The sequence below is a fragment of the Centruroides vittatus genome, unplaced genomic scaffold (assembly GCF_030686945.1).
Source record: "Centruroides vittatus isolate TY-2023 unplaced genomic scaffold, ASM3068694v2 scaffold_861, whole genome shotgun sequence".
In the NCBI taxonomy this organism is placed as follows: domain Eukaryota; kingdom Metazoa; phylum Arthropoda; class Arachnida; order Scorpiones; family Buthidae; genus Centruroides; species Centruroides vittatus.
In genome coordinates, this window is record NW_027122718.1 from 155816 (window position 1) to 178383 (window position 22568).

Here is a 22568-nt window from a genome sequence, read left to right on the forward strand (position 1 = left end):
ATTTGTTCATACCTCTATAAATTCCGTAATAGACGGAGTCCGGTGAATGGAGTCGGAGTCTGGACACTGGCACTTAAAAACTTAGAAACTTTTTGAGTTCGGTCGACGGCGCAGTGCACGTCGTACTGGAGAGACGATCGAAGAGCCCTTTAGGGGGGAAAGGAAGCGTCTTTTATAGGTTTTTGATGAGAAAACCGGTCACGTGATCGACAACGGATTGCAATTAGGGCCATAGGTGTTCCCGGGATTCAAAACAAACGACGAGCTCGGACGCTAACCGTAAATTATCGTGCAAGTCGATCTACCGGCTGCGAGGGAATAATGTCTTATTGACAGATAGGGGACGATAGTTGCCAGTCTAGGGTCAACATTTTTTTGGTTATGGAATTTTGTTGATTGAGCAGTTGTATATCAGGAGTGAAATAATTTAGAAATGTAGGGGTTTAACTTCCAGATTTCACATAACTATCCATATACAATAACTTTTTATGATGTAAATAATGGCTCCGATAAACTAATATATGCTAGCGTTGCCCAGTTTTCATAAACGTACCTCCACGCATAGGATACGGTGTTGCTTTCTTTAGAGTTAATACATTTGCCAGTCAGGCTGGCCTTGTAAATTTCCAAGGCTTCCAGGTTCTGAATATGGGCAATCTGAAAGGATCAAAAATGTTTTTCACAAAAATTTTGTTACTGGAGTTTGAAGGTTCTTGATTGTATGTGATTCATTCCAGTTATTTGGTAAGAAGATAGTTTAACATACAGTACGTGTGAGAAATTTCATTCTTCCATCCAATTACAGTTCATATGGTTTAAATTTAAAACATTTGAATTTCATCCAACATGCATTCTTTTAAAGTCTCATAAATGAAGATGGAAATCTCTCATTTTTCAAATTTTCAAATTAATTGGATTAAAATTATTGTAAATGTTATACTTATTAATTTATAAATCTTTCAATAAATTATGTAAATAATTTTTGTTGAGTAAAGTAGTCAAATTTCCACAAATGGAGCAGGCATAGAAAAGATTCCTTCATATCAAGTTCAGTTCAACCAACAATATGGATAAAACAGCAAAACCTAATGCTGAAATTACAGGAGTTTGGATGCTAGAAATTAAAACAGATTGAAAATTCTTTATCATAATGTATGTAACAAATCATTTTCTGCTAAAAAAGCAGTTTCGAGTGTCTCAGCACCATTGATATGTCCTTATATCAGTGAAACATGAAGTCTCAAAACTGGCCAAAACAGTAATTGATCGCTGGTAAATCCTAGTTACACTAAAACTAACTTTAGTAGAAATTATATCATCAGTTGAAAATGAAACATTACCACTAACTTCAATACTAAATCTGTAATTAATGTAGTTAATAACCTAATAAGAACACTTATTCATCGCTCATCATTTGTACAGGGAAATAAACAAAATCCAGTAGAGTTGCCTAACTTTTCCCGCAACATCTGTTGTGATATTTTATTTAAAAACTTTTTTAATTATTATAAAATGGCAAAAAGCTCAATTTTGAGGGTAGGGACAGGTTTAAAAACAATCGTAAGTGCTAATAAGTAAAATCCATTAAGTCTGACGTCTATTGGATATCACAACCCCCTCTATCTCCCCACCCCAACCTTTACTTACCAAACTTTAATAGCGTCGATTCCCACAATACACAACATCCTTGCAAAATTTCAGAAATTTTCGACAAAAAGCACAGCAGTTATTAAGTTTCAAAGACGGTAAACAAAATTGTGCCCCCCACACTAATATCCATACATACAAAAAACTCCCAATTTTTTTTTTTTTTTTTTTTGGTTTTGCATTTCTCAACATTTCAAGGTCCTGAGTCCAAAAATTTAAAAATCTTGGGGTGGTCATTTTTTTGACTGATCACTATACTTTTCCTCTGTTATATATAACAGAGCCAGGAAAGTAAACATGTATGACTACTTTAGACCAGTGACATAACTATAGGACAAGGGAAACTATGTTAACCCAGTCATCCCCAAGTATCTTGTAAATAGTTTCATACGTAGAAATCAATAATGATTGCTTAGTTATCATACAAAATTATAAAATTTTATTGGACTTGTAATTTTATTTGTAATTGACATGATAGAATAATATTTCATTTAGGAAGTGAGCTAATATATTTTGTGATAAGGAATTTGAAAATTATAATGTCTTCTACCATCATGTTTATTCCCTCTCACTTAAAATGTGTGACATAATAAATATTAGTAAGAGTTGATCACAGACAGAAGTAAAGTATGTATTTCAACTTACAAATTTTAGTTTATATTACTGCCTTTTTATAATACATAATGAATATTTCATGTAATTTAATTTGCATATAGCAGTGCATATATCTGACATTTTTACATGCATATATTGCAATTTTAAATGCATATAAATCTTAAGTCATTTTGCCTAGAGGTGCCATCTCTTGATAAATTTAATAATTAGCATTTAATTTAAAAAGTTATTTATAATCTAAATATATAAAATTACTTGTCCTGACTGACTGACTCATTCATCATCACCAAGAGCAAACCGCTGAACCTAGAGGTGAAATTTGGTACACAGTTAGGGTACGTCACGGAATGCACACTAAGAAGGGATTTTTCGAAATTCCCCTGCGGGGGGAGAGGGAGAGCATTAACCCGAAGAACAGCTTCTACTGTACTATTTTAGATGCGATTTTTTGTTTTCAACTACATTTAGTCTTCATTGAGTACTTAGGTGTATTAAATTGATAACATTTCAGACGTTGTTATAAAAATTTATATATATTTCAAATTTTTAGTGAAATGTTTGAACCATTTTAAATTCGAATATGTTATTGCATATTGGTTCAATTATAGAATGATTGTAAACATTCCAGAAAATTGATCAAACTGAAAGTAGTTCGTTTGATTCTCAGCGGTAGGTGTTATACAGGGTGGGCCAACAAAAACGAAACGGTAGAGTTAACAGATAACACATTATGGCCTTAATTTTATGATAAATTTTCTTTTTCCTTGCACGATTTCCGAAATGTCCCCCTCGAGAATAAAATCGACCCGTCCGAGCGATTTGCTTAAATACAAATCAGACTATCCAAAAACTCTGCCGTTTTGTTTTCGTTGGCCCACCCTGTATAACAATTACTATGGTTGTTGAAATACTGAATATAAATGGAATTTTCTTGCAAAATCCACGCAGGCGAAGTCGCGGGTAACAGCTACTTTATTTATGTTTATTAAATTTATCAAGCGATAGTGCCCAATGCCTACCTTTCGGCAAAATTACTTAAGATTCAATTAATAATAGTAGCCATATTATAGCCCAATATAATCCAGCAGGTTGTTTGGCTTTAATCAAAAATCAGGTTATTTGGATGTTTATATTTGTAATTTATTTTCTTTTTATTTTATAAAAAAGTAATTCAAATTAAACAGATACTAAATATCAGTAATATAAAGCAACAATACCTAAATATTTTTTATTTGGTTAAAAATAATCATAATTCCTCCAGTATTTCCAATTTTTTTTATAAGTATCAGGTTTCCATTAATCCATCAATTATATTATATTTGAAACATAATTTATTAATAAATTATTATATTGTAATTTATGTAAGCTTTCAAAGTATTATAATAATGTTTTTTAATTTTTTCAGGTTACAACCTACAAACAATTTAGCATTTCCATCACTATACAAAACAAATGTTTAAATTGATTAAGATGTTCCTGTTTAATCAGAATGTTACATCATTTATTTACAAATATTAATGTAAAAGTTTGCATTATATAAAATTTCTAAAAAATCAAATTTGAAACTGTTTTATTAAAAAACATATAAATTACAATAAATAAATTTTGTTTGCAAAATCAACAGATTGTATTAGTTTGATCATGAATTTTCTGTCTCTTGAAATCTGAAAAAATTTTAACAACAGCTTATGTATAGAATTAATTTAAACTAATAATAAATTCATAAACATTAAAAACTTACTTGCAATTTGGACAAGAATAAAATACAGTTTGTCCTTCGTCTGCAGATCTCGTTTGTAAAGTTGCATAAGTCATTCCTTCGTGCCCACATTTTGAACATTTCCGATCAACCTATATAAAATTCACATTAATAATAGGAAATTTGTGATAATTTTTAGCAACTAGATAACTCAAAATCTTAAAATTTTTAAACTAGAATTTACATAACAAAATTGAAAAATAATATTGACATTTTTATTTTTTTAGTGAAAATTAAAATTGTGTAGCCTCCAGTCTTCATAATTTAATTCTAATCTTTCCAATGCTGGAAATCAATCTTCAATTTAATTGTTTAATAACACAGACAAATCTAGACATATTGCACTTGTAAAGCATCAATGAATAATTGTGGGTATATCTATCCCATAAATATTATATATTTTTCGGTGTCTGCGAATTATCGACATTATTCGCAATGCAAACATTTTTATTATTACAAAGTCACAATTTTCAAACTCAAATTGAAAGTTGTCTGTAGAACTCATTACTATATATAATTCTTCTTGTTTGAACTAATTCAATTTAGCATCACATTCAATTTTGTGTCAACTTCAGACGTGATCAAATGGATGTTAGACCAAGCTTGACTGTAGTATTTAGTAATATTCAGTTTATTGGCTTTTAGCTTTCATTTTAACCTTAGGATAAATATAATGTTGGGAGAAATTAATTAGAACAAGTAAAACGGCAAGGCCATTTTTGAGACGAGACTATGTCTCGGAGACTCGCTACTAAGCGGGATCGTTTCGATGCTCGTGGCGGGTCTCGTTCTCGTTCTCCAATTTTCTTTGGTATTGCTGGTTTTGAGGCTGATCGTTCAAACTTCGCCGGCCACGACCACGAGGTCGTCCACGAGGCATTTCCAATAAAATTAACCTATCCGATGTCAAAATTGCGTGTTGCAACGGAGAGAAATTTTTTTGTCCGTGCCTAACAAAATCTTCCCATTTTTGAAAATAATAATCGTGGTTATTGTATCGTCCAAAATTGTTTTTTTTTTTTTATTTTGCACAAACAAAATAAATATATTAATAAATGTAAAAACAGAAAAAAAATTATATTTTGGAAGTTAGTTTTAATACAGGTTATGGGTTACAGTTGGGCAGAAGCTACACGGCTATATCACCCCGACAGTTTAGCAGATGGAACAGCGGCGCTCCCTAATGATGACGGACTGAAGTATACACGATAGTGATGACTATAGACTTGTTGTTGACGCTGTTTATTAGATGATAGATGGAATGGTGATGCTCCCTAATAACGATAGTGTTTTGAGTACGGTAGAGCATCGTTTATCCGAATCAATTGGGGACTGGGGTTGTTCGGATAACCGATTATGTACGAAAAAATATTTTAATCTATCCGATGTTGAAATTTTTCTCCGCTGCATGTCGCTTCGCATTGAATTTTCATCGATGTTAAGCCTAACATAAATTTTTTAAAATAATAATTGTGGCTATTGTATCGTTAAAAATTATTTCTTTATTTTGTACAAACAAAATATATTGAAAAACAAAAAATATTTTGGAAGTTAATCTAATATTAAAAACGCTTGAATGTAGAAATGAGTTACATACAAAGTAGGCCTACAGTTTAAGAAAAAAAAGTCCAAAATTGTCTTTTGCTTAGCAGCTGAGAGTCGCTTTTTTGCCACTAAATCATGTACACGTCTTAAAGACAGCAATTGGATAGCATTACATTCTTCTTGCTGTTCTAACCATTTCAAAGCTGTCTCAAGGCAATGAAAAGCTTCCTCACTGGATGGTCCTTTTTCAGCACGGTCAGCGTTGTTAGGCTCTTCCTAATCATTGCAAGAGTCTTGGTTGTCAATGACACTGGAAATGATTTCATCGTCTGACAATATTTGATAGCCAGGGTCATTGACATCACACTTGAGCCAGTCTTGAATGATTTCCTTGTCTCATTCTTCAAATCCAGAGCATTCTTTAATCAGGTCAAACAGTTATGATACAAATTGGCTCTTCAGGTACAGTGATAGACTCATCTGATGGTAGGAGCTTATTCCAAGCTGTTGCTAATGTAGTGTCCTTGACAGTAGCCCAAGCTTCTGCTGCCATGTACAGTACAGTACATAGCATCCTTTAAGTTAATTTCAGCGTACACTTACTGAAATGTTTTTTTACATTTTTCCCCGATTATAACCATACCCAGCAATGCCTTCCTGTAATATCGTTTGAAGCTTTCAACGACCCCTTGGTCCATTGGTTGGAGGATTCAAGTAACATTGGGAGCAAGTAAACAACTTTAAACTTTCCATTTTCTCTTTCCAGTGAAATGTTTGATAACGCCCCAAGTCATTCCTCAATCAACAACAAAACATTTCCAGAATTTCCAGTTTTAAGCTGATGCCTTTTGACTTCAGGGATAAATACAGTGTCATACCATTCTATAAAAATGCTTGTATCCATCCATGAATTCTTTTGATTTTTGTAGGTCACCAGCAATTTTTTTATTCCTTTAAAGCACTGCGGATTTTTAGATTTTTCTACGATTAGCAAAGGCAGCCTGTGCATTCCGGTAACATTTCCACATACCATAACAGTGATGCGTAATTTGCTTACCTTAAAACCAGGTGCTGACATTTCATTCTTAGAAACTAGGGTTTTTGTTGGCATCTTTTCCAATACAAGCCAGTTTCGTCTGCATTGTAGACATTGGTTTTTTGTAGTCCTCCTTATCAACCATGTTCTTAAAAGACTCTTTCAAACGTTCAGCACACAGTTTTTTTGCCCTGGATGTCCAATTCCCTAATTCCATGCCTAGATTTGAAATGCTTAAGCCAGCTGGTAGTTGCTTTAAAATCAACATTACCCCCTAGTTTCTTGTTCATTTCAAGAGCTTTTTTGCAAATCAAAGGCCCAGTTATTGGTTGTCCTAGGCTATATACCTGCAAGAAACATGTGTAAACCGCAGTGTCCAAATCCTGGTTGTCTGCCATTCTCATCGTTTTTCTGTGCAAGCTTCCGCCTTCACTGTCAAGTACACTTGCAAATTTTTCAATGGCGTTGCTGTTCTTTTTAATGTCCGATATTGTGGCATTTCCAACTCCATATTTCCGAGCTAAGCTTGATCCACTAGCACCACACTTCAACTAATCTATTATTTATTGGAAACGCTGAGAACAACGTGTTTGCATTTAGTCGCCATTGTGAACATTAAAACAACTACAGAACGATCTGTTACAAGTAAAAAATTCACGGATCCAAAATTAACGTCCCCAACGAAAATGGATTTCAATTAAGCACGACACACGTCCCGACACACAATCCTCAGAAAAACACTACATAAAAATGCCAGTGCTGCCAGCTAAAACATACATACCAACAAAAAAAATATAGCAGCTCAAGCTATAGCCAAATGGAGTAGCCGAAGACGTAGTCAAAGATTGCAGCGCCACAGCACTAGCGAAAATTTAAATTTGCTGACTGGAACACTTTTGGTTAACCGACATTTCGGTTGACTGGTTTTCGGATAAACGATGCTCTACTGTATTTGTTGAAGAAGGATTTTAATACACCTAAACTTGTTTTATTTTTAATGTTCACAAGGCAGTCACACTAATCTTATTGATGCCGTTGTCTTGAGAGTTCGAAGTTGTCAAAAAGTAGATTTCTGATCCCCTGAAAGATGACACATTCATCCACTCTGTGTAGGGAGGTATCAGATTTGGAGGAGCAGTGGGGACATTTGTCTTGACTGGAAAGATTCTGTTTGTGCAGGAAATGGTTGGTGAAAAGACAGTTGGTGCGAGCTTTGTTAATGAGAATGGAGGTATACTTGTTCTGATCTTTGTAACTGGGGTTGGATACATTTTCCAGCCATGGATAGGCTTCCCTTTTGGGATATGCTATCCAGAGCTGGTTCATTTTTTCTTTTATTTCATATTTGCTGATGGAGAGGAAGTCTTCTGGGGAGCTGACATCTGTATTGATGGTGGAGATGGGATTGCTCTTGGTAAGTTTGTCTGCTTTTTTGTTGATGGAGATACCTGCATGCCTGGAAGTCCAAGTGTAGAAGATACTGAGGGTATGGCTTTGATTAGAGGAGAAGGCGGCGAGGATGTTAGTAATGATAGTATGAGGGGGTTTTGTTCAGAGAGTTTGTGCTTTCCAAGATAGACTTGCCATCTGCACAGATGATGGTCAGTTTATTAAGATTAACCACATGGGAGGTAACTTGAAGGATAGCATAGCCCTCGACCATGAAGACGCTCATATCAGGGTGGAGGGTGTAATGAGCAGAGATGTTATTCGTTATATTGATGTAAGCCGAGAAGATAGACTCATTATTCTTGGAGCCATCAGTAGGTATAAGCACTTCACATTTCTGTTGTTGAATCCAATTGTTGAAATTGGCCTGTAGAATCTCAGGGCTGTTGGAAAGATAGACTGTACAGATGAGAGGATTCTTGATGTCTTGGAGTGGATGTTGTACTAGATGCAGCTATCTTGAGTAATATTGTGATGAATCCAGGCATGAGCTGTTTGGATTAGAGGGATTTTTATGAGAGATGCCTGCGTCAGAGTGGATGAAGTGTAATATCCCACTAAAAAGTGGGTCAAAGTTATTTTTCTTAGAGTATGTGCTGAACTGTTTGATGATGTGATGGTGGAACCTGACATTGATGTAGGGTTTGTTAGCAGTGTGAAGGATGGTGATTTTGTTGGTGGAGTAGGGTAGGCCAAGACAAAGCTTGAGATATTGGTTCTGAATGGTTTGTAGAGTTTTGATTTGATGCTTCATCAGATGAATGATGCCAGGAATTATTCAGCAAGACTACCAATGGAGCTTTCAGCTATGGTGATGAGGTCATTATCTTTTGGCCAGAAAAATATTTCGTAATTGAAACATGTAATAATATCATTTGTCTTATTTGTCATAGTAAAATTGCCATGTAAAATTGTGAATTTTCAGAATTTATTAAAAAGAAAAGAAGAATTTCTTGTGAAATTTGAAAAACATAGTAAATTATGTGAAGTTTGAAGTTTTGTTAAAAAATTTAAAAACAAGATTTTCTGACTTCAGAAAATAAAAACTGAATTAAAATTGTTTAGTGATCCATTTTCATTTAATTATATGGAAACAGCAACTGAATACCAGCTAGAATTCATTGGTTTTCAAAGCAGAAAATCTTCGAAAACTTATTGTGGAGAACATTCCATTCCTGAATTTTATAAAAAAGTTCACTCTTTCAATGAATTTGATAAAATTGTCAATTTGTCCAGAAAACTGTAATGCTTGTGGGGTAGTACATACTGCTGTGCACGAAAAAAAATTGTTTGTAAACAATTTTTTTTTCATGCATGAAGAACATCAAACCTGCTGAAAGATATAGGTTGAGTGATTCCCATTTAATTAACATTCTTAGAATTAAGACTAGTACCACAAAATCCACGGCCAGATGGGTCAAGGTTGCAGCCTACCGTTCTGGGGACCTGGGATCAAATCCAGATGGCTCAAAAAATCCGCAGGAATTTTTTTGTGGGGTGGTTCATTCAGATCTGTCCCACACCACCTGGCTGCCCCATTGTGGGCCTGTCCAAACCCATAATGGGCTTGCTGTAAGAGGTTCTCTTAGTGCCCACAGGACAGAAAGAATTAAAAAAAAAAAAAAAGATATTAACAATATTATAAAATAAATACAGTAGAGACTCGTAAATCGGAACCCCGGTAATCGGCACGATTTTCAGTCGGACTGTGTCGTGCTAAATCAAACATTTTTGATACTAAATTAACTTCTAAAGTATAATTTTCATGTTTTTATATTCTTCAATATATTTATTTTGTTTGTACAAAATGCAGAAATAATTTTTAACAATACGATAGCCTCGATTATTATTATAAAAATTTTCATTAGGCTTAAAATCGGCGAAAATTCAACACGAAGCGACACGCAACGGAGAAAAATTTGAACATCAAACAGGTTAATATATTTTTTCGTACATAATCCGTAATCGGAACAAATCCCTAATCTGAACAACCCCAGTCCCCAACTGATTCAGATTTTCGGTTCACTACTGTAATGTCAAAAATAGCATCAAATTTATTTTTGTTTTGTGCGAATATAATTTCTTTTTTTACTGTCAACAATACAGTATTTTTGGTAATTATATATATCTGTTATCAAAATTAGATATTCATATTTTGAACTTTTTAAAAGGATATATTTATATTAATTACCCTGTGGCCCACTAAATTTGGCCCATAAAGAAAAAAAATTGGACAACCCTAGTGTAGTGAATATCGACTGACTGCTGTAACTACTGTAGACTAAGATTAAGAAAACAAATTCCCTGCTCCAAAGAGCTGATAAGTACAAGCCATTAAGCAAGAAGTGACTGTACAAATTTCTCACTGTACAGCAACTTTTTGGACTTCCTGTATTAGCCATCATTTTCAATTAACTGATTTATTTATTTTTTATCTTATCACAATGAAAAAACAAAATTACATTAAATTAAAAGGAATGCAGAATGCAGACATTCAATATATTTCATAATAAAAACTGTACAAAAAACCATTCCAATAAAATCCATCTTCAGAAACGAAGCAGTAACAAATATGTCAACTCTAATAACCTTAAATAGCTTCACAAAGTATAGTTATCCACAAACGTTTTCGGTCCCTTGGGACCTTCTTCAGGTGGGATCCGAGTAGAGAGTGACCCTAAGTTCTAAACTCCCGTTACGGATGCATTCCAACCCCCCCACACCAGATGTGTACTATAAACAAACAGTTCCTCCCCGAGTTCCTCGATAACATCAACCTATATAAAAGGTACATTGATGACATCTGCATCATCTGGAAGACGAAACCGGACATCGACAAGTTCGTGCGTTGTATGAATGACAACCCATACGGTCTTTTGATCGAGTTAGAGCAAATGAGCAACGAAGCAGCTCATTTTTTGGACATTAATATTACCTTTAACAGTGGGGGTTACGACACTAATGTATACTGGAAACCGAATGCTATCCCAATATACATCCCGGCCGACTCCAATGATCTGTATAGCTACAAACTGGCGGCCTTCAGAGCACTTACTAGAAGAGCCCACACGCACTGTAATAAGGAGAGGGACAAGCGGAAGGAGATAAGGAGAATAGCGGAAATAGCTGAAAACCATGGCTATAACAAGAAGCTTATACTTAGAATAGATGACAAACAGCAACGCAACCCCGTAAACCGGTTTGATGCAGTTCCGGAGAATAATCGGCGGCAAGGTGCGTCTCCCCGTCCTATTAGTATTACATACGAACGGCATCTGCACTCCTTATACCGTGAGATTGGCGCATGTACTAATACAAAAATAGCCTATAAGTGTAAGCTGGACGTTTTCACCTTGCTTAGGAACGGGAAAGATCCAGTGGATGTTGATAAAGTGCCGGGTGTATATAGAATTCCACTCCAAGACGATAGATTCGATAGGGATCTGGTGTATATCGGTTCCACAAAAAGATCCCTCGGGCAATGCATCCGAGAGCATAATACGGATATCGAGAAGAAAAAGACCAATACTGCCTTAGCCGTATGTGCCAGTGAAAACGGCATTACGCCCGGGCTGCAGCACGCGACCTTGATACGGAGAACCAAGCAGGTACACCACATTAAGTATTTGGAAGCACTAGAGATCTTTAAAGCGGATTGCCTAGGCCTTTCTATCAACTTTAAGGATGAAAAGCAACTTTCGAAGGCGTGGCAAGCAATGTACGACCCGGCGTTGTAGCCGCCGACGCATGCGCAACGATGTTTGTTTATAGTACACATCTGGTGTGGGGGTTGGAATACATCCGTAATGGGAGTTTAGAACGTAGGGTCTCTCTACTCGGATCCCACCTGAAGAAGGTCCTAAAGGACCGAAAACGTTTGTGGATAACTATACTTTGCAAAGCTATTTAAGGTTATTAGAGTTGACCTATATGTACAAAAAACAATTGAACTAAACTATAGCAATGTAATAAAAATAAAGAATACAATAAATTGCTAAATCGATAAATTCAGACATTGTAAATGAATACCGACACTGTCATAAATAATCGGGCTATAATTTGAAAATAATAATTATGAATTATAAGTGAATTTGGCACTAGAGGGAGATGTTAGGCACCATCTGGTATTAAAATTAATAATTATAATATTTAATTAATTAATTTAGACTAAACTGGAAGAAAAGAATCGGCCCAAAGCGGGATTCGAACCCGCAACAACCTTATTTCTGGCAGTCTGGGTGTTCATTTGCTATGCATCAGATTTCAGTTGCTGTTTATATTCATAAATCAAGACATTTTTATTGTTTTCATTTTTAAAACAAAAAGAAATTATGAAGAATAATAAATAAATATTGAAGTTTACTCATTTTAAAATCTTATTGGAAACATTTCAAATTTTAAAAGCTTTTGGAATGGATGCTACAGTTTATGTTTAAATTTATCAATTTCATCAATACCAATTTGTTGAATATAAAGTGATTATAAAATTTAAATTCTGGAATAATGTTTATTTTATTTTTACAGCATAGTTTTTATATTAAATCATTTCTAATGCTACTAAATTTTTTTTTGTACAAAATGACACATTGAAAATGTGTTAAACATTACTCCAAATTATTCTTAAATTCCATAAATGCTAGTCACATTTTTTTCACTCTTAACTCTTTCAATCCTGCAGACATTGCAAGTATTTTTCCATTATCCCCATGGGTTCTGCCAGCCCACAGTGGAATGGCAGGGTGGTGACAAACAAGTTCCAACATAATCAGAACAGATCACCCTTCCGAATTGCTGACCAGATTCAATTTTTGGTTCTAAAGAGCATTAAGCTGATGTCTTAACTGCCTCTGCCATTTGGCCATTCCTGGCTACATATTGTAAATTATAAGAAATGAAATTGCTTCTTCTGAAAACCAAAGTTTATTTTTCATAAACATTTTCAGTCTATCTTAGTCTAGTATCAGCTTGTACAGTAGACAGAAATATTCATGTTTTTCATGAACTATAGAGGGTGCTGTATTTTTACAAAATGGCTACTTTATCTGGGTCAAGATCATATCTGGGACACCTGTAACTAGTCGACATAAAATTAATCATATATTACAGTCCGACATAAGGATATATGCTACTTGTAGCTGTTTATCAAGAAATTTATAGAACAATTATTGCTAGCGGGACATGTCATTACATACAATATTATAGAAACAAATGAGCGAGATTGTTCTATACAATTGTGCTCTTTGTGTTAAAAAGTATTAGCTTTGGCATCTGTCCAATTAGGGCCATATTTACAAGCAAGCTTTGTTACCTTTTTGCTTAGGGCCTCAAGTTTCAAGGGGCCTCAAAAATTTTTACAAAAAAAAATTGAAGTTAAATTTTCTAATAAAATTTCTTTTACAAACCAACAAAATATGCTTTAAATCTACACAAAATAAAAAGTAGTTAATATGTTTATGTTAATTCTCTTCTTTTTATGATTGACTTCTAAAAATGTGATGGGTTGGTAAGGGTGCAGCATTCAGCTTAGGGCCTCAAAATGCTTAAATCCAACCCTGTATCCCACACAAAATTACTGCATTTTAAACATTAAGGAAAAAAATTTTTTAAATTGACAGCGTAACTTGTTCATATAAAGCCGAACAATCGGGAAACATTTTGCCAATTCTTAATAGTCTTTCCGTCGGTTATATTTATGAGCTCTGCATTCGGATTTCCAAATAATCATGTTTTTTATGTGGGAATAGATGAAAATTTATATTGGGCTCCTGTATGGCTTTGAAATTACAAATTGGAATGTAAAAGAAAACTTTATTTTTTCTATTGCTATTCATCTTTACCGTTGACAATACACAAGAATGATTCAAATGACCTAGATAAAATAGTTCTGTTTTTAAACACCAGAGGGTGAGCATCTGGTGAAAAATGCGAATAATACTAAACTCCATCTCAACACCGGAAAATAATAATAACTACCTCTTAATGTGAATAATGTACAAACATTTGAAATGTAGATCATCAATTCTGAACATATGAATCAAACAATGTATAAACTTTCAATAAAATTTACAAATGTCTATGAAGCTTAAATTCCACAAATACAAAGAAATTTACAAATGAAAATTAGATTAATTTTGATCAATTATAGATATATTTTACATAAAATTTTTGAATTCTAAACATACCAATGGGCCACATGCTTTATCTTCAACAATTTTCCTGCTGTTTTTCAAAGCTTTCTCACGATCATTAAATATAACCTCAGATGTCATTGTGAGACCATCAAATTCTATATAAATACAGAATTATTAAATTCAAATTCTTAATTACTGATAAGAAAGATTAAAATATTCTAATTTAAATCAGTCTATAATTATTACTAATGGTATGAATAAAATTAAATTAAAAATGGAAGTAGGCTTCCTGCTTTACAACTTATAAACAAATTTTATATCCTTTGTAAAAATCAAAGGATATAAAATTTTCTATTATTGTTTATGAAGTGATAATACTAGATATCACTTTGAGTTGTTCACTATTATCAAATATTTAGGTCAACGGACATATATGACCTATTGCAAAAATAGAACCCAATTCAAGCTCTGAACGAGACAGTTGGGATTTTATCAGAGCTGTAGAGCATATCCATAGGAGCAAAAATGTCAAAGGAATCCATACAGGTATACCTTGACTTACATCGTTTTGAGTTACGTCGTTTGTCAAAAAAGTATACAGAAAAATAAAAATCAAGTTTAAGTCATTTTATTCGACTTTACATCCGTCCGCCACAAATATTGAAGTCGTAATATCACTAGAAAAGCATTAAAAGCACATATAATCATATTAAAATATGTACATTTACAGTAAATGTTAATATAAGCATCATAAATCCTAGAGAATGAAACAAGAAAACATCTGTGTTTCTGTGTAGTCTTCTTATTTAGCGGTCTTTAAGTGCTCATTATTGGCGTTTTCCACGATAGTTCCAATATCCATCATTTGGCGTCGTTGTCAGCGCCACTCGATATTGGTAAAACCTTAACCTTAAAAAAATCATCTTATTTTATAATGTCTTAGAGAAACTACATTCACAAATAAAGAGTCCGCGATATATTGTAAAATATATCGCAGACTCTTTATTTGTGAATGTAGTTTCTCTAAGACATCACCAAATTGTAAACATGTACAGTACGTGTATTCGTAAATTTAGATTACTTTTTTCTGTACTATATTAAAAACTAAAATTTATTTGTTCGTAAGCTTAAAATGGATTCTTATTAATCATATATTATTAAAAATGCATTTATAAATAAAATGCAGAACTGGGAATGATAATTTGTGGTTTAGCCTAGTGGCAAGTAAATTTGACTTACGTCGCATCTTCTGGAACCAATTACCGACGTAAGGTGAGATATACCTGTACTTCTACATGCAACTCTTTGCAAGTTACAGCCCCCCAAAATTGGGTGGTACGAGATCCCAAGTCACGTTGCTCCGCTAGACCATTGCATTTAACTATTCAGCCCATGCCACTATGCCAGCTTTGAGTAGGCCACTCGACCGTCGGTGGAGTACTTGACGTTATATAGCTTTAGGGGAAGCGGGGGCCTGCCCCACCTAGGTGCCAAGGCGCAAGCAATAGCAAGCACTGAAGCATACAACTACACGCAAAGCATTGGGCAAACCTTGACGACGTAAAGCATGGAGAATAGGCGGTATACTGATGCTCATGAAAAACCTCTGGAGGCAAATATCTCACAAAGGGTCACACGGTTCCTTTCTAGTATTTTACTCATACAGAGAGGGTTCACAATTCTGGGTGGAAACTCCTCATTCAGAGTTCACATCTTACCATCACACACTCTTAGTGAGAATACTCTCATTCACACAGGTTACCTTCTTTTTACTGGTGCTTACGAGATAAAAAAGGCTATTGCATTCTGAACTTTTCGCTTCGAAAAGAGGATCGTTTAGTGTTGCTAAATTTTGTCTCTAGGTGGCATCTTAACACTCCTATTCAGAGAGACGGATGCATACCAGCTAAGACAGTATTCCCTGGCTAAAGTGTTGTCAAATCCATTGAAATTTAAAATAACGATTATATATTTTGTTTATAAATGTTAATTGACAAAACAGTAGCATTCATAGTTATTTTTTATACCACATTATTTCTTTTATTGTAAAAGAAACTTCGATCCTTTTCACAACATGGTTTATTGCTGTGTGCCATTGTGTAAAAGCAGCGGATGTACAAAAGGTGTTGCTTTCCATGAGTTCCCCTCTGAAGCACAGTTGAAAACACAATGGCTCTTAAGTATAAAAACAGAGGGTGAGAAAAAAGGCAGTTCTTCGATTCCTTCTGAAAGATCTAGAGTTTGTAGTCGACATTTTTGCCCCACAAATTATAGTGTTAGCACAACACTAAAAAGGCTTTTATCTGGCTCTGTGCCATCAGTTTTTGAGGAGTATCCAGTAAGATTGAAAAAAAAAGAAGCCTGAACCCAGAAAATTGCCCAAAAAGAGATGTACACAGTCTACAACTGGATATTTAACTAGTGTGGAAAATAGTATTGATCAGGAAGCGGATGATACAAATAAAAACAGAACAGCCAACATTGTTGTTCGAGTTCACATTCCTGTTTGCTCATTCCCAAGTAAAGGAGGATGCACATATGCGGCGCGGCAAAGAAAAGCGGTGTTGCAAACGCATCTTCGCCGCGCGGCAGTACAACCACAGAAGCGGCAATCCGTTTACATTTCAGCGCATTCGTTCAGTATTCAAGATGGCGAACGATACCGAAACTGCCGCTATCCACGTGTTTACAAATTTTGTTTCGTACGGCTTGTTTTATTTAGCTAGAAGATTTTGTCGAAGATTCGAATGAAGATTTTGGATTAGAGATATCATATTGGCAAGAATCTTGCCGAGATATTTTGTTGGATCGATAAAGAACTGATGTACAAAATAGGCTTATTCTTTGATTAAGATCTCTTGAAAAAGAATACTATTTCGAGTAAGATTCGGTTGTTTTGTTCTTTGAATTAAATAATATATGATTACTGTATCTGTGTAGAATTTGTGTTAAATTTATTATTCTTTCCTCTTTATTCTGATGTTAGTTATCTCGGTTAACCACGTCGAACTTTCTACCATTAAAACACCACATGATTGTATTTTCTTACGTGACTGCCAGACGAATTGTTATTGGCTAATAGAAACGCATCTTGGCGGCTGCTGCCGCAAAAGGTAGAATTTGACCAACTTTTGCAGAACGAGAAAAGCAGCATGAAAGAGACCTCTGTGGTGAAAAAAATTGACGTTATTCCATCGCTTTTCCTTGCAGTGCCGCATATGTGCATCCGACTTAAGAGAATAAGAACTACACTGAGAAATTTAAAAAGGAAATGTTCAAGGCTTACAAAACAAATTTCAAAGCTCAAATCAACTGTAGAAGCACAAAAACATTTATTAAAAGAAAGATTAAGGAAAACTCCTCTGGAAAAGAAATTTCAGGAAATTGTATCTGAAGCTACATTTAAGCATTCATTAAAAGTAAATTTTTTAATTGAACAAGTTAACAGTTATGGTAAGAAAAAGGGACACTATGAAAAGACCACTGTAAAGATTTGTGCATTACTGCAAAGGAAATCCTCCAAGGCCTACAAGTATTTGAGACAAATTGGTATTTTGCATGTCCCTCATCCAGCAACCTTGAAAAGATACATTGGTTATGCCAGTAGAGAAACTGGTGTTACTTCACTGATTAAATGTCGACTTGCAGCAGAGTTCAAAGGATTAAAGACTGATGCTGAGAAGTTGGGGTCCCTTATCATTGATCAGATGGCTATAAAACCTAAATTAATTTATGATAGAAAATGGGATGTATTTTTAGGCCAACCAAATATGGACATGAATCTGATAGGACTTAAAAACAAATTAGCAAATAAATTGCTGTGCTTCCTTTTCCTTGGCCTAACAACACCTTATCGGATACCTGTAGCCTTCTACTTTGCTTCAAACATAACTGCATTTGACTTTAAAAATTTAACTCTTGAAAGTTATCACAGCAGTAGAAGAGGAAGGGTTTATAGTCAAGCGTGTGGTCACTGACAACTATTCTGTTAACACTTTGATGTTCCAACTTTTGAGTGGTGATGAATGCGGGCCATGTATCAGCCATTCGAATAACAAAACCCGTAAACTCTTCCTGGCATTTGATCAGTGTCATGTAATAAAGAACGTGAGGTCACAATTTCTGACCAAGACCTTCAGTGTAAATGACAACAAAATATCAGCAAACCACCTGAAACGTTTGTATGACAACTAGAAGACATTACCAGGATTAGTTAAACCTGTTTGATTCTTAACCAGAAAGCATTTATTTCCAACCAGCTTTGAAAAAATGAACGTTTTACAAGCAGTTCAAATTTTTTCAATTGAATTGGTTGCTGCCCTGCTTTATTGGTCCACTTTCTCAGGAAGCAATTGAATTGGTTCCTGAGAAAGTGGACCATAAAGCAGGATTACAGGAAACAATAACTTCATGAAGATCATGAGGAAGTGGTTTGAACTTCATGATATTTGTAATCAAACTCAGTACATCTATTCCAGAAATCAAAACAAGTGTCCTTTTTATTCCTTAGACGACGAAAGACTGCAGTGGCTCCAAAACGATTTTCTTCACTATATTGAACAAATTCAGTCCTCACTGGAGAAAGAGAAAAAATTTAGTGATGAAACATACCACACTCTGTGGTTCACAACCATGTGTCCACTGTGTGTGACACCTTCTTCAGGAAGGTTTCCATTATGTCCTTTCCAGGAATTTTTCAAGTGATGATGTGGAATCACTATTCAGCCATGTACTCCAGTTAGGTGGTTACAATGATATGATGGATGTAAGATCCAGTATGTTTGCTATAGAAACAATGCTTAAAATGGGTTTAATTAAAGCTTCCATTAGTGCTAATGTGGAACAAGAGAACCACCATTGTCAACTGGATCATCTCTAATTTCATTGCCAGCAAAAGAAACTGCTTATAGTTCTTCTTGCTCAGAAAACGACTTTGCATTGCCTGACCAAATAATGGAAATTCTGTCCAGGTTTTATAACCCACAAGGTTAGTATCATTCCTTTTTTTTATTTTACCTTGTTTTAACTATAAACATTTGGAAGCTACTGTTTATTTTTTATCTTTTAATTACATGAAATCTGCTTGTATAAATGACACATCTTTAGAACTAAGTGAAAAGTACACTTCAGTTTCCTACAGAAGTCTTCAATTTTATAGAATTTTGTTTTTATTTTTTCCTTCAGCTGTTCAACCCACAATGAAAAAAGCAGCAGTGGCTATGATTGCAGGATACATTGTGAAAGTGGCAGAGGAATCAACAAGCTGCTTTGACTGTCTGCAAAAACTTTCAAGACCAAAAAGCTGTTCTCCAGTTTTGAGACTAATTTTTCATCAAGACCATAGTAGTTTAAAATACCAGTTTTGGACATTATTTCCAATTTTGTTTTTGAAGCATTAAAGTATGTATGTTTAAAACAAAAAGGTATCGAAAAAGAAATTGTGAGGATATTAATTCCGCATTTTCAAAATTTACTTTGAAGTAAGGATTGTGACTCGTCGACCTTTGTTAGAATTCTTTTAGAGAAGTATATAAATCCACTACTTGATAATTTTGGGAAAGCTATGAGCGAGAAACTCCAGCCAGTAAAGATATTACCTAATAAGCCACTGAGCAGAAAGGTTTTGTGAGTGTAGAAACTACCCAGTTGTTTTATTGGCTTTAAAACTTTGTGTAAACTTTTTAATCACATTATATTTATTAACCCAGACTGCATCTAATGAATATATATATGATATAGTCCACATGTTTATCTTTTATGCACTTACACGGTATGTTATGAGAGTTTAGTAAAAGTCTATTAATATATTTGTGTGAAAATCTCTTTCCATAAATATTTATAAAATTATTGTTTATTAGTAATTATTCTTTTTTTCATGCATTCTAAATCCCAGATATGATTTCTTAAATTATTGATTTTTAATTAATGAGATAAATTTTTTTAGATTATTTCACTACCCAAGAAATGCATAGTTACTCTTATTTTTCTACAAATCATAAGCTTTTATGTGATATAACATGTAACTGAAACCAAGTATTACATCACATAATAAGATTTTTTTCTATTAAAAATCAAATGTAAGACACTTGAAAATTTATATAAATTTATAAAAAATATAAATATAAAACAAGAATATGATAAATACAATTAAAGAAATTTACAAATTTTGTTTTTTGAAAGATTAGATGATAAGATCACAGGCAATGCTTCTTTCAAGTCAATACAGAAAAACGTGTTTAAAATACCCCTCTTTTCTATCTTTATGTCAGCAATATAAAAAAAAATACAAAATATGATTTTATCAATCGATCATTTATAAGAAAGCATCTGTCATTTAAAACTAATTAGCACTATGCCTTCTGCTTTTTCAATTTAATCATGTCATAATATTATGATAATATATCACACGATTCTTAAAATAATATTTTAAAAATGTAAATAAATAATTAGTATACAGAACAAATAAACCGGGCGAAAGAAGGAAAGAAGGATATATCCCGCTTATCCGTATCCTCTTAAGTCGTTCAGAGTACGAGAAATCGCTTCTTTAACAAAATGATTTAAACAAGCCGCTTTACGTGGGAAGGAACGAGGGAATAATCTTTAAAATTTATATCCCAAACTTATTAACGAAGAAAGAATGTCGAGGATAAGTCGATATACGCGATACCATCCATTTGTTCGTAATAAATTAACTCCGTGCCTTTCGTTTCGCTTATATTTTTTTAATTCGACAATAATAAAAACAAAAAGACGACAAAGTCCACGCCCCCATTCGCTTTCCGGCCGCGGTATATTTACGCCGATTGCGTTCGGCCACGTGATTCGAAACACGCTCCCGGCAACCGAGGATTATATACTACATAATTAATTAATATAGTCCTCGTAGACGCGACGTTTCGCTTTACGGAGATTAAGTATAAAAAACGGGAGCACCGGACGACGGGTACGATATCGTTTCGTAAAGTAACTTTCTCGAGGGAGTAATATTTCCCTTTGCCCGCGTTCTCCGTAAACGAGCGGATTGCGAATGCATTTAGTAAACTCCATCCGACGAACAAAGCGATAATACAAATACGTCTCGCTAACCTCGTACGGCTTTGCGGGTAAAAACTCGTAACGTATCGCTAACGTTTTCGATCCACTTCGTAGGATCTTCTTCGGGCGTCCCATAAATATTTTCCGATTTTATTCTAACGGAACGCCCGAAGAAGATCCCGCGGAGCGGGTCGAAAACGATAGCGACGCGTCACGAGTTTTTACCCGCAAAGCCGTACGAGGTCGGCGCGACGTATTTGCATCCGGTACGTAATCCCGTCGCACATTTTCTCTCGTATAAATCGGAACAAACGCACGCGAGAGTTACTCGTAAGCAACAATACATACGAGGCACCAAGCTTTTTCCACCCGTCGCAACGCTCGGGCTCCGGGGCACCCCCGCCGGCCACCGCGAGAAACCGTTTCGTCCTCCCACGCATTCTGGAAACGCAACGGCCTCTCTCGTCTCGCAAGCAACGTTTTTACCTAGGTCTCGTACGTAGACCGGACGCGGCCGGCGACGCAGGAGAGGTCGTAGCGTCGTAAAATATAACCTCAAACGGTAATTTTTCGTTATAAATCGAGATCAACAACGAAAACTTTTTATCCTCCGTTTAATGTTATTAGCTAATTATTGTTATTGAAAATTGCAAGTCCCAACGCGATCATAATAAGCATATTCCACTGTATTTATCTACAGCAAGATTCTAGCTTCGAATGTACTGTACAATGCAATGGGAAGTCTTATGTAATAAATAATAATAATAATTAATAACTACATTGGAAACGAAACAGAAAATAGCAAAGCAGGAGGGAGAAATACCATATATAATTAGCAGGTATTAGTGTCTCGCTCAGATAATCACGTTATTCTCATAAAATGTGAGTAATTAGACATTTTAAAACTTGGGATTAAATTTCGGTAATAAGCAGGATAGCATCAGAAATGACTAACTTACCTTTTACATCAATACTAAATCGACAGACGTAACAAGTTACAGTATTTTCTGTGCCAGGAAGTGGCAGGATAGTGCCACATTCGGGACAAAAATCAATGTTACCGGTAAAACTACTCGAAGTCATCCTTCTTTTTCGTTCGATTGCTTGCTTGCCGCCCTCTGGCGGTGAAGTTAGGCGCTCCGTGTAGATAATTTTCCAGGTGAGTCGAGTTGGTTCGAGAAACAGATGGCTATCTCGAGTCGAATAACTCGGAAGGTCTAGGAGAAACGTTTGCCAAAATCAGTACGCATGTCGGGGATTGTGGGCACGAGGGGGTGTGGAGCCGTCGGTGGTTCGGGATACCGCGAACGAGCAACGTCGAAAGAGGTGGACGAATAAACTGTTCGTC

General features: G+C 34.8%; 2 protein-coding genes across 2 annotated transcripts in view; one reads left to right on the plus strand and one right to left on the minus strand.

The window, feature by feature from the left end:
- Positions 1-3879, plus strand: part of LOC136990035 (phytanoyl-CoA dioxygenase domain-containing protein 1-like) — a 16129-nt gene extending 12250 nt beyond the window's left edge. Inside the window, exon 11 of the mRNA XM_067288369.1 lies at positions 3668-3879. Coding sequence (XP_067144470.1) covers positions 3668-3722 — 55 coding nt within the window. The 3' untranslated portion in view covers positions 3723-3879. The remainder of the gene's footprint in view (positions 1-3667) is intronic.
- On the minus strand, positions 3816-22315 carry Polr1H (RNA polymerase I subunit RpI12). Its single transcript, XM_067288375.1, has 4 exons — positions 22180-22315; positions 14234-14337; positions 4004-4113; positions 3816-3926 (listed from the first exon to the last, which is right to left on the minus strand). Exons 1-4 carry the CDS (start codon positions 22301-22303, stop codon positions 3902-3904), a joined length of 363 nt encoding a protein of 120 aa, XP_067144476.1. The 5' UTR covers positions 22304-22315; the 3' UTR covers positions 3816-3901.
- Positions 22316-22568: the final 253 nt, after the last annotated feature.